The 11,075-nt window shown below is 39.7% G+C and overlaps 1 protein-coding gene across 1 annotated transcript; it reads left to right on the top strand.

Annotated features, from left to right (window-relative positions):
- The first annotated feature begins 140 nt into the window (after nucleotides 1–140).
- On the top strand, nucleotides 141–9,601 carry CHRNA6 (cholinergic receptor nicotinic alpha 6 subunit). Its single transcript, XM_041395943.1, has 6 exons — nucleotides 141–390; nucleotides 2,734–2,873; nucleotides 4,006–4,050; nucleotides 5,115–5,224; nucleotides 5,361–6,345; nucleotides 9,390–9,601. The coding sequence occupies exons 1-6, from the start codon at nucleotides 312–314 to the stop codon at nucleotides 9,510–9,512; spliced, it is 1,482 nt and encodes a 493-aa protein (XP_041251877.1). The 5' UTR covers nucleotides 141–311; the 3' UTR covers nucleotides 9,513–9,601.
- The last annotated feature ends 1,474 nt before the right edge of the window (nucleotides 9,602–11,075 follow it).

Raw genomic sequence — 11,075 nt, forward strand, 5'->3', positions numbered from 1 at the left:
TCCTCTCTCCTGCACTCTTACACATTCCCCGGGGCAGAGGTGCGTGTGAATGGGAATGTGAAGTCACCTGATCGGATGCTGCCTGACTCCCTTCGCTCTGCACGGCATAAGCTCTCCTTGCCTAGTGGTACTGAAAGCAACTCTGCAAGGCTTTGCTCTGCTCAGCAGGCTGCAGAGTTTGCTGCAGATGCAAAACAGAAATCCATCCTTCTACTGCCTACCTACCATCAGGAGGGTTATATGTCTTCTTGGCTCTCGCTCCTTCCCCCAAACCTCTGTTCTCAAAAGGAAGCTCTGTTCTGTTGCTAGCAATGCATCCTGAGACGCGGCTGTGTTGGTGTTGCCCTGCTTTCTGTGTGTGGGCATTCGCGTTCACATCCTTGATTAAAGGTAGGCTCTCTTTGATACCAGTTTCTAGAATGTTTTCTAGTTACTGTCTCTGCTTTTCTTTTCTTGAATTAATTCAATGTAAAGATTCCACCAGCCATTTCTAACCTGAAATCTGTAACATTTCAACAGTATTTGAAAAGAGCTAAAACTATACTAATTTTCCAATATAAAACTCCTCAATTTTTGTTTCATAACTAATGGAAAAATTGTTTCTAGAAAACAATGGAAATGGATTAGGGCTCCTAGTAGTTTCATTTGGTGCTTGAATTTGTAAGTGCTTAAATAATGCACAATATGGATGTGCATGGTCAGTGCTCACACTTTCAAAAGTGAGAACTTTATCTATTGTTGTTCGCTATTGTTTGTGATCTGTGTTTTAGATATGTTGCAGTCATTTCTGTTCACAACTCTCACAGAGTTTAGCAGGATTTTTTGCTTTTAGGACCATTTATTTTGAAAGTCTCACTTCTGCAGATGTGAGGTGTATGCAGGTGTGCATTAAATATACTGCTTGTCTTAGCAAGGCATAAGAAACCCTTTTAAAGCAGCACCATGGGATAAAACCTAAATAGTTGTTTGATTTTCTTACTTTATTTTAAAGCATGTGTCTATTAAGAAGCTAGTGGGAAAATTTCAAATGAAACATGATTTTAGACACATTTACTTTAGTCATGAGACTTCATGTTCCCACAGTAATGTACTTCTAATCACAGTGCTATGGGTGACGATGATGAAATCTGAAAAGAAAAATTTTAGTTCTTTTTTGAATGAAACAATACATGATCTAGAAGAATCCAAACTTCATGACATATTCATGTGTCTTCTCTGAATGATGTGGAAAGAACGAAATAAAACATCAAGTTTTTTTAATTTTTACTAGAATTTTCTTTCCATACATATAAGTGACCAGTAGCCAGCATTTCATCTTGCAGTCACAATAATCCCCTGCAATTTCAGGATGCTTCGTATCACCTTAGAGGTGAAATCTCTTTTTCAAGAACAGTGGAAGGATGTCTAATCATGAAAGTGCAGCGTACTGAGACCAGTTGTCTCCCTGCAGGACATCTGCACATCCACAGCCCTTGTGTTCACTGAAGGATATTTTGCAAATTTTGTAAATTGCAAATTTATGTGCCAGAGACCATGCTGCCTGGCACAAACCCCTTCTATGTTTAATATTTGCAATCATAAAGGCTTATCATGGTTACTTGTCTGATGTGTTCTAGTGCAATCTGGGACTAATGCAAAAAACTTATGACAATGAGTCTGAAAACAAATTTTTTCTCAGTTGTATCAATAATATCTTTGGGATCATCATATAGCTTTGATAACACAGTTGTGCACAGCATGAGACAGAAATTCTAAATCTTGAGCTTATAAAGTGTTTTTTATTTTAGGTGCTGAATTACAGTAATGTATTGTAATAGCAAAGTTATTAAAGAAAATTGTTCTTCTGAGCTGTTGTTACTAGCGCCAATAAAATTTAATATTTTCCATTTGAAATCAAAGTGTATAGCCTTTAACACTGTGAAAATAACTGTTTCAGGTTTGGACTATGTGTAACAGGTTAGGAGCATTCATCTTAACTCTGCAGTGAGTCATCTTAGTGCATGTCACATACCTTGTTTCTTCTAAGCCATCTGGTCTGTTCTTCATTAATGAGGGGTTACAGCTGTGATCTGCTTGTTCCCAAAGAACAGTTCTATATTACATAGATGCATGCTATACTATAAGAAATATTAATATTTCCACTTTTTTCTTGTTCATATAACTTAATAAATGAACTTTCTGCAAAGAAAAATAGTGCTATCTAAAGAGACGAAATATCAATTTCCAAGATAAATGCAGTCATAATGTTTAAGATTAGGAGGCATCATTGTAGTCACATAATCACCTGATAGAGATTTTGATACAATAGTTGCAGCCTCAAGCTTTTAATTTCTAAGTAGCTATGCTTTTCATAAACACCCTGTTTTACCAGGAAGACTCACAAAGATTAAACCACTACTAACCACATTTCTACTTGTATTTCACACCACCTTACTTTGGCGTGATACCAGGGTGGGCCAAATGGAGGGTCATAGGCTAAATCCAGCTTAGGAGACAAAACCACTGAAGCCATTACCTTACTATTTGAGGAAACAAGGAGTAGCCAGCATTCTGCAGGAGGATGCTACAAACTGACACTGTACTGGCAACCTCTCCTCTCTGTGCTCTGGTGGCTTTAAACATGGTCACAAGCACAAGGTCCAGAAATATAGCACAGACTAGTATGTTATCCAGCACCTTTTCCCCCCTTTTTCTTCTCTCTGGCTTAGCTGTTCTTTACCTTTACCAATACAGATACCACAGCCTGCGAATCAGAGGAACGGTTATTTCACAAACTCTTCTCCCAGTACAACCAGTTTATTAGGCCGGTGGAAAATGTGTCTGATCCTGTCACAGTGTATTTTGAACTGGCCATTACCCAGCTTACAAATGTGGTAAGACTCACTACACAATACTGCTGAGCGTTGGGGATGGTTGTAAACACATGCAAATCGCTGAGGCAGGAGATGTAACTGTGATGGCTGCACACACCCACAACTTTCCTAGCTTTCATGTGTGTCCACGTGCACGTGCTGAAACCTTTGCTGTTCTTTCAGTCTGATGAGTTCTTCCCGTTGCTTGAAGAAGTGGTTTGAATGACACAGATTCATTTCCTTACTCTGTAGCATCAAACCCCTCTGCTTCAGGTGGAGCCCAGGGCAGAGCACCAAATGTTCAAGCCCACTGTTCACAGGGCTAGCCCACTCCAGAGACACCTAGTGTGTCCACATTATGTGTAGCACATGACCAGTTCTCCTTTGGGGCTGCTGCCATTTCCCAGTAGTCCTGAGGGGAAAAATCCTCACCTTTTTTTGCATTCTTTTTTCTCAATCTATTTATTTCAAAATGACGTAAGGGAAAAGTGTGGCAAGTGGAAGAGTGGTGTTTTAAAGCATGGAGGTGGGGATGAATGTGACATGTTTTGGAATGCAAATGGATGTGGGGCAAACATGCTGGGCAGGAGAGAGGCAATGTGGAAGAAGCAAAGCATCATATTTCTGATTCATGACTGATTGGCAATTGCAATAAGTGACTGTAAAAAAAAGGTCTCTGTATAACAGTTACATAATTTAGTGCTGGTCAAGTGCATCTTCTCTATAGTTTGCATAAAATTTCAAAATACTGTGATACAGATGTCTTTTTCCTTGAATCTTGACCAATTCTGTACTGTGTAATCAGAGTTTTTAAAATACTGAATCCAACAAAATACACAGCCACAAGAAGAACCTTTTTCTTTTGGTACAGGTCAGAGCAATTCTAGGTTGTGTGCTCTCCAGACAGTCAAATGCCTGGCAAAACAGTGCAGCTTTCTGTACATCTGATATTTATGGAGCATGATTTTTCAGTAAAGTTTTATTAAATTTTTCAGTAGGGTTGCACACAACAATGTACAATATGTAAACCTCTTGAAAGATGCTAGAAAAAATCTGCTATCAGTAAATGTGAAATTCTATTTTCCAGTTTTATGGGCTAAGTTTTTGGCCACCTCAGGATACTAAAACCATTTATGCCCGTGTTTCATTATAGGATGAAGTCAATCAGATTATGGAAACAAATTTGTGGCTAAGACACGTAAGTGGCTATCTTATATTTCTCATGTATTTTGCATTGAAATGATTAAATGTTTGTTACTTGCAAGCCAAATCTATAGAATAAGTTTTTGTTTTGTAACAAGAATTTTTAAAAATGAATAAGGAGAAGGTCCACAATTGAAAAAGTAATCTCTTCATTCTTTTTACCTAGAAGTTACATCTTCTTTCTTTCTTTCCTGTGGAATATATTCTTCTCCAACTTCATGATGATTGGTTTTCATCTGGAAAATTGAGCTGGATGTACTCCTTAAAGAGTGATTAAATATGCCACTCTGCAGTCCTAGGTCATCCCCACCAAAATATTTATTAGAAAAAGGAACACACCTCCATTGTTCCTGATAGTTTTGAGTATTTTTACATAGGTAAGGATCCTTAGGGGACCTAAACTGCTGAGAAAATATAACTAACTTGCACCATTTTTTTCAGGCACTGATTGTGCTCCATGTAAAGTTTTCTGTAAAAGATACCATACTTAGGATAGGTGAGAGACCATGGAGCATGGCCCCATGATAGGGCAATAGACAGCAATGCAAGAGAGCTGCTGTGCATCCCTTGCTGCCCTGACCTGGTATGTCAGTGCTGCTGTGGAACCAATACTGTCTTCTGGCAGCAGCTGCCTGTTCCTGTGCAGGTGGGCCAAACATGGAGGTGCTGGTCTCCTCTGGCGCTGTCCTCCTCCCACCTGTGGGGTGCTGCAGCAAGGTCCCTATTTTCTCTTGGCAGTGGGGAGGTAACCTTTCACAGACAAGGCTCTCTACTGATGTCACACGACAGAGGAGAGATCTCAGCGTGCCAGCAGTTCATGACAACTTCTCTGTGATGGGACGGCGCCCCATCCCATCACGGAGAAGACAGTAGCAATCAATAGGAGCAGTATTCACACATGCCCAGTGTTTCTCCAGGTCATGACCTTCCTGTCTTATGGACCATTGTCCCCTTCTCCACATGCTACACTTTATTATAGTCTGTTTTACAGGAAGATCTGAGAAACAGATATTTGTTGATAATTTAAAGTTTTATAATCCTTGTCCATTCTTCTTTCAGATTTGGAATGACTACAAACTGCGATGGGATCCCAGACAATATGATGGCATTGAATTTGTTCGGGTCCCAGCAGATAAAATTTGGAAACCAGATATTGTCTTGTATAATAAGTATGATGACTTATTTTATCCATTGATTCATTTGAATCTTTCTCTCAAATATATCCCCTTGCAGCACCTATAAAAACACTCACTACATTTTACTTTCATGGTAATTTTTTTGGTTTTGTCTCATTTGTTTTTCCAGTGCTGTGGGAGATTTTCAAGTTGAAGGCAAGACCAAAGCCCTCCTTCGCTATGATGGAATGATCACCTGGACCCCACCAGCTATATTTAAAAGCTCCTGTCCTATGGATATTACTTTTTTCCCATTTGATCACCAGAACTGTTCACTCAAATTTGGCTCATGGACCTATGACAAAGCCAAAATTGATCTTCTGATCATTGGATCCAAAGTAGATATGAATGACTTTTGGGAAAATAGTGAGTGGGAAATAGTTGATGCTTCTGGCTACAAACATGATATCAAATATAACTGCTGTGAAGAGATCTACACAGACATAACATATTCTTTTTATATTCGAAGGTTGCCAATGTTCTACACCATAAATCTGATCATTCCCTGTCTTTTCATCTCATTCCTGACTGTGCTGGTTTTTTACCTGCCATCTGATTGTGGTGAGAAAGTTAATCTTTGCATCTCAGTGCTTCTTTCTTTGACTGTATTTTTACTGGTGATCACAGAAACAATCCCATCCACCTCTTTAGTAATTCCCCTAGTTGGTGAATATTTACTCTTCACAATGATATTTGTGACTCTGTCAATTGTCATCACAGTGTTTGTCCTCAATATACATTACAGGACTCCAATGACACACACAATGCCCAAATGGGTAAAAACTGTCTTTCTTAGCCTGCTCCCTAGAGTCCTGTTGATGCAGAGGCCACTAGAACAGCAGAAAAAAAACACCTCCAGAAAAAACAAGAAAGTATCAGACAGTAAGTTGAGCAAGTCAAAGCACAGCAAACACAAAGATACCAAATTGCACAAGGAGCAGCGGTGCAGTCACTGTGATCAGGCAACTGAACTCCCTACCACCAAAAGACGGCTGAGCCATCAGTCACTGAGATGGATGGCAGAGCACATGGAGTACTCTCCAGAGGTGAAGGATGTCATTAGCAACGTCCAGTTCATCGCAGAGAACATGAGATCTCAAAATGAAACCAAAGAGGTAAGGGAGGTAACCATCCCTTTAGGCCTTGTTTTGATTGTATTGAAATCAGTGGTGATGACAGGGTGGAGTGCCTGTGTGTAAAGATCCAGGGCTAGGTCAGCAGGGCTCATGTCCTGGTAGGAGTCTGTTACAGACCACCTAGGCAGGATGTACAGGCAGATGATGTATTCTACAGGAGGCTGGAAGAAGTATCATGATCACCAGCCCTTTTTTTCATGAGGGACTTGAGCTTGCCAGGAAGCTGCTGGAAGTGTAATGCAGCAGAGAAGAATCAGTCTAGGATGTTCCTGAATTGTGTGGCAGATAATTTCCTGACACAGGAAGCAAGCCAACATAGGGAAGGTGCCCCACTGGACTCATCATTTGTGAACAGAGAAGGACTATTGACACTAGTGGCACTAGTGACACTAGTGACACTTCACTAGGACTAGTGAAGGGGGATGTGACAGTTGGAGGCCATGGGCACAGTGACCACAGAATGATAAGAGTTTTCAATTTGGGGTTAAGTTATGAGGGGAGACAGCAGAACTGGACCTTCAGCAGCTAGACTTTGGCCTGTTTAGGAAGCTGATTGCCAGAGCTCCAAAGGGAGTGAGTCCTGAAGGTCAAAGGGCTGGACATGGTCTAAAAAGGTGTCGGGGTCCGCTGTTATGTGTCTCTGCCCCAACACGGGGAAAGGTGGTTCTGGGCGGCCGCGATTGCGAGGAAATCCTAAAGGTACAGAAGCAGTAAGACAAGTTCCTGGGGAAGAAGACCATCTAAATGAGTTGTTTGTTTGAGGTCATAGGTTTTTTTCTTATTTGGGATTACTATCATAGAAAATGGTGCACATTGGAATTTAAAGGATTCTGGGGCCATATCATCCTGTGTAAACACAAACTAAAGCTGCAAAAGGATTTTCTGACACCAAGAACGCATAAGGAGCAGAAATTCTCTGGCACTTCAAGATATTTATGAAAGTGTTTAGAACCTAATGAAACATATATCTTTGATCTGTTATGGAATTTTTTCTTTTGGTTTTGAAGTTTTTTAGATGCTCTATGATGGTAAAATCCATTTCAAAGCTAAATACTGCTGTATTTATATTGAAAATCCCAACACCTTTACAAGGAAAATGATTATATGCATTATTTCTATCAGAATATTTTGCTGAAAATCATACAACTTCAATGAAACCTAAAGATCAGCTTTATTTCCCCCTTCTCTATGCCCTGCAGAAGAAGTTTCATCTGAAAGCAAAACCTATAAATTTTTTAATAAAGGAGTAGAGTTAAGCCAGCAACTGAATTCATAGTGAGAATGCAGCACATGACAGCCTGAAGCAAAAGACAGGAATCTTTCATGGCAGAGGAGGATGGGGATTGAGCCCTGCTTAGCACCAATGGCCTTAGTGCTTTGCTTAACTTACACATTTCAGCCCTGCTTTCATTATCACACCAGCTGCATAAAACATATTCATGTACTGATTCAGCTGCTTTCTCTGATGGTCTCCCAAAAAGAAGTTTTCCATGAAGTCATCCAAGTAACTTACTGTCTTGATTATACATCTCGGAAGAAATCCTCCTTTACTAGTTTCACTGATTTCCATTTTGCAAATCTCTCCTGCCACGTAAAATTTTATTCTTAGTCCAGTGTGTTCATGAGCAGCTTTGTATCTTACCTTTCAGACCATACAAGAGATGGGAAGCATAATTTTTAATTTACAAAAAATTCCCTTTTCAGAGAAAAATCAGGATTTGTTCTCAGGCAAGCCCTGGGAAAAAGTGATTCTGGAGACTGCTTCTGCTTCAGCCAGATATACAAAGCAATATGGGTGGTGTTATGTATTAGTCTTATATAAATAAAAGCCTTTTAAAAATTTCAGAAACATTTATAGCTGTGGGAGTTCTTCCTGAGTGTTCTTTCATGCAAAGGACAGCTTCCATGTCTGATTTTCAGAAGTCCTCCAAGGTTCTTCCCTGACTACCAGCCTGTTTCTATCTATGGTCATGTTACTATCATGGCCACCCTCTTTTTCATAATATCTCTATGACTTAACCCAACACTAATGACTATCATAGCTATCCTCTCAGTAGCCTTGGGAGGTTGGATAGGATTAAACTAAATACAAACCTGAAAAGTCTTACCTTATTTATCTCTTTCTCACCTGAGCTGAATTGCCATTATCAGAGTCTATAACTTCAAACTTACCCTACTTAAATTTTACTTATACTCGCCAATACCTGCTGCTGTATTCCTCACCCTCAACATGATCAAAATCCTAAATCCAGTATTTTCTTGGAGGAAAATATTATAAAATTAGGAAAACAAGTGAAAGATCCCTCAGCAGAGAGCTCTTAACTAGTTTGTATGTGTGAATGTTCCTCTGATGCAGTTTCTTGTGCCGTGTAAGTTTGAAAGTACAGATTAAAGGACAGCAACTCCATTGAATGTGATTCTAAGGTCTCTCTCTCAGCCATGCAAAATCCACTCTGTCCTGCTTAGCACATGACACTGCAGTTTGCTCAGCTGGAACCCTTGCTTGCCATAGTCCATGTATCCATGTGTCCAGTTTGCTGAAATCAGTAGGGCTTGATTGGCAAAACAGTGTTTCAAATCAGACCAGAATAGCAAAGTGCGTCTTGTGTGGGCTGTCAGGATAAATCTTTCAACAGGGTTTAGTGATATGCAGCTATGGTGGCTGTGCCTGCTGTTAAACCATCCCACTCTGTACCCACCACATGGTCAGGTCCTATTTGTTAATATCAGCATCACAGCCATGGATGGGCTGCCCTCAGACTCGAATATTTAGAACAATTCAGCAGATTAGAACAGTGTTGCATGTTCTCAAAAGAGGTAAAATACCATTAGAAAATCAGCCCCCTCTGAAGAGAAGTGAAAACTGCAGCTACTATAAGCATGACAAGAAACATTCCTGACTTGCATGTGTTCTCTTCCTTACATTCAAAGGCACAAAGGGCATTTCTACTGCATAATGTCAACTCACGATTGTATATAACATTACATGTAGTTTATCCTTCTCTTTTTTTATTCTCTTGCAGGTGGAAGATGATTGGAAATACATAGCTATGGTGATAGACAGAGTATTTCTCTGGGTATTTATAATCCTTTGTGTGTTTGGGACTGTAGGGCTCTTTATCCAGCCACTAATAGCCGAAACATAACAATCCAATGCTTTTTATCCACTTTTGCTCTTGTTTCATTTTCAGTTCAGAAATTTACCTTCTATTTCTCTCCTCTAACATAATGCCTCTGCTCACCACCTCATCAGCACCCAGCCACAGAGGTTCCCAGAACAATAAAGTATGTGTTTACATTATGTTTGAAATCAGACAGATCTTAAGCATTTAATCATATTTGATGACAAATGGACTTAATGTTAGAATGTGGTTACTGTGTGTCATACACATTTGAAAACTTTGTGCTTCTAAAATTAGTTTGATTTGCCACTTACTTTTCCATGTGACCAAAGTTCCCTTTACTTCCTGATAGTGAGTACCAAGACCTTGATAAGCTTCAGTAGGATTTCCAAGCCACATATGTCATCAGGTGAACAGTGGTCCTAGTCCACAGGTTCTGCTCTGAAAACTCTTGCTTGCTCAGGCTCAGACATAAACCCAACAGAGAAGAGTTTGTCCCTGATTAGCTACTTGTCATAGACAGAATTGGTTTGACAGCACTGTATTGATCTGAGGTTTTGTGTTTTTAAAACCCATGGTCAATCTAAATTATGCATATCCCAGCAGGAGAAGGATGGATACCATGAATCCTCTGCAAAGCTGAGCGCCCTGTTTCAAACAGCTGTGCAACGGTGTTCTGTTTCCTGACTGCTCATGAGTCTGTGCTGTGTGTGCAAATCTGAAATTTAGGGCCATGTCCTGTGGGGCTGAGGTTGCTGCTCTGTAACTGGGTCTCAATCCTAGTGTGCTTCCTCCTGAAACACTTAGTAGATGTGTTCTTGATGTGGTTTCTATAAAATGTGGGTGGTTTACCCTTAAGTCCCTCATTTGTTTAGATTCCTGTAAGTTTTGTGGTGAACAGTTTTTCTTTAAAAGGCACCACTACAATTAAACCAAATGGCTCCAAGAATACAAAGCCCTTCTCTCTTATAAGAGCCTCTAAATTTAACTGTACAGCATCAGTGCAGTGCTTTCAGTGTCTGCCATGCATCAGTCTCTGCTCTGAACATCACTAATCCTTGGAAAGTAAGACTCCCTGTTTCTGAAGTCACTGACTGGCCTTTTGCTCTTTTGTGATGTTTCATAATAAAGATAATAGGAATGAATTAGTGTGTATATATTAAAGGCAGAATGACAAGAATATAACTGTCTTAATTCACGCAGTCATTACTGTAGAACAACAAGTAGAAGAAAACTATTATTTTCTGTAATCCTCTGAATGTTGTTCAATGATGTAGCAACTGACAGACAGATGTATGAAAAAGCATGGTTTATTTTGTCAGTCTGTCAATTAAATGTCATTCCTGAGATACACCTTCTTGAAGAATTGGGGGGTTTTTTTAGATTTTCCTGTTGTACATGTGTTTATAGATGCTACTACTGGGTCTTTAATCAGAAAGAAGGTGAGGGAAAATAAAGAAAATTTGAAGAGGAGAGCTGAATTCTGAACCTAAAAACTTCATTTCTACAGAAAAAAAACATCTGACTGCCAGCATTCCCTGGTATACTCTATGACCATCCAAAGCATGAAAATATTGTGGCTGAAGG

Source organism: Onychostruthus taczanowskii, unplaced genomic scaffold (assembly GCF_017590055.1).
Source record: "Onychostruthus taczanowskii isolate IOZ18803 unplaced genomic scaffold, ASM1759005v1 scaffold121, whole genome shotgun sequence".
Classification (NCBI taxonomy): Eukaryota; Metazoa; Chordata; class Aves; order Passeriformes; family Passeridae; genus Onychostruthus; species Onychostruthus taczanowskii.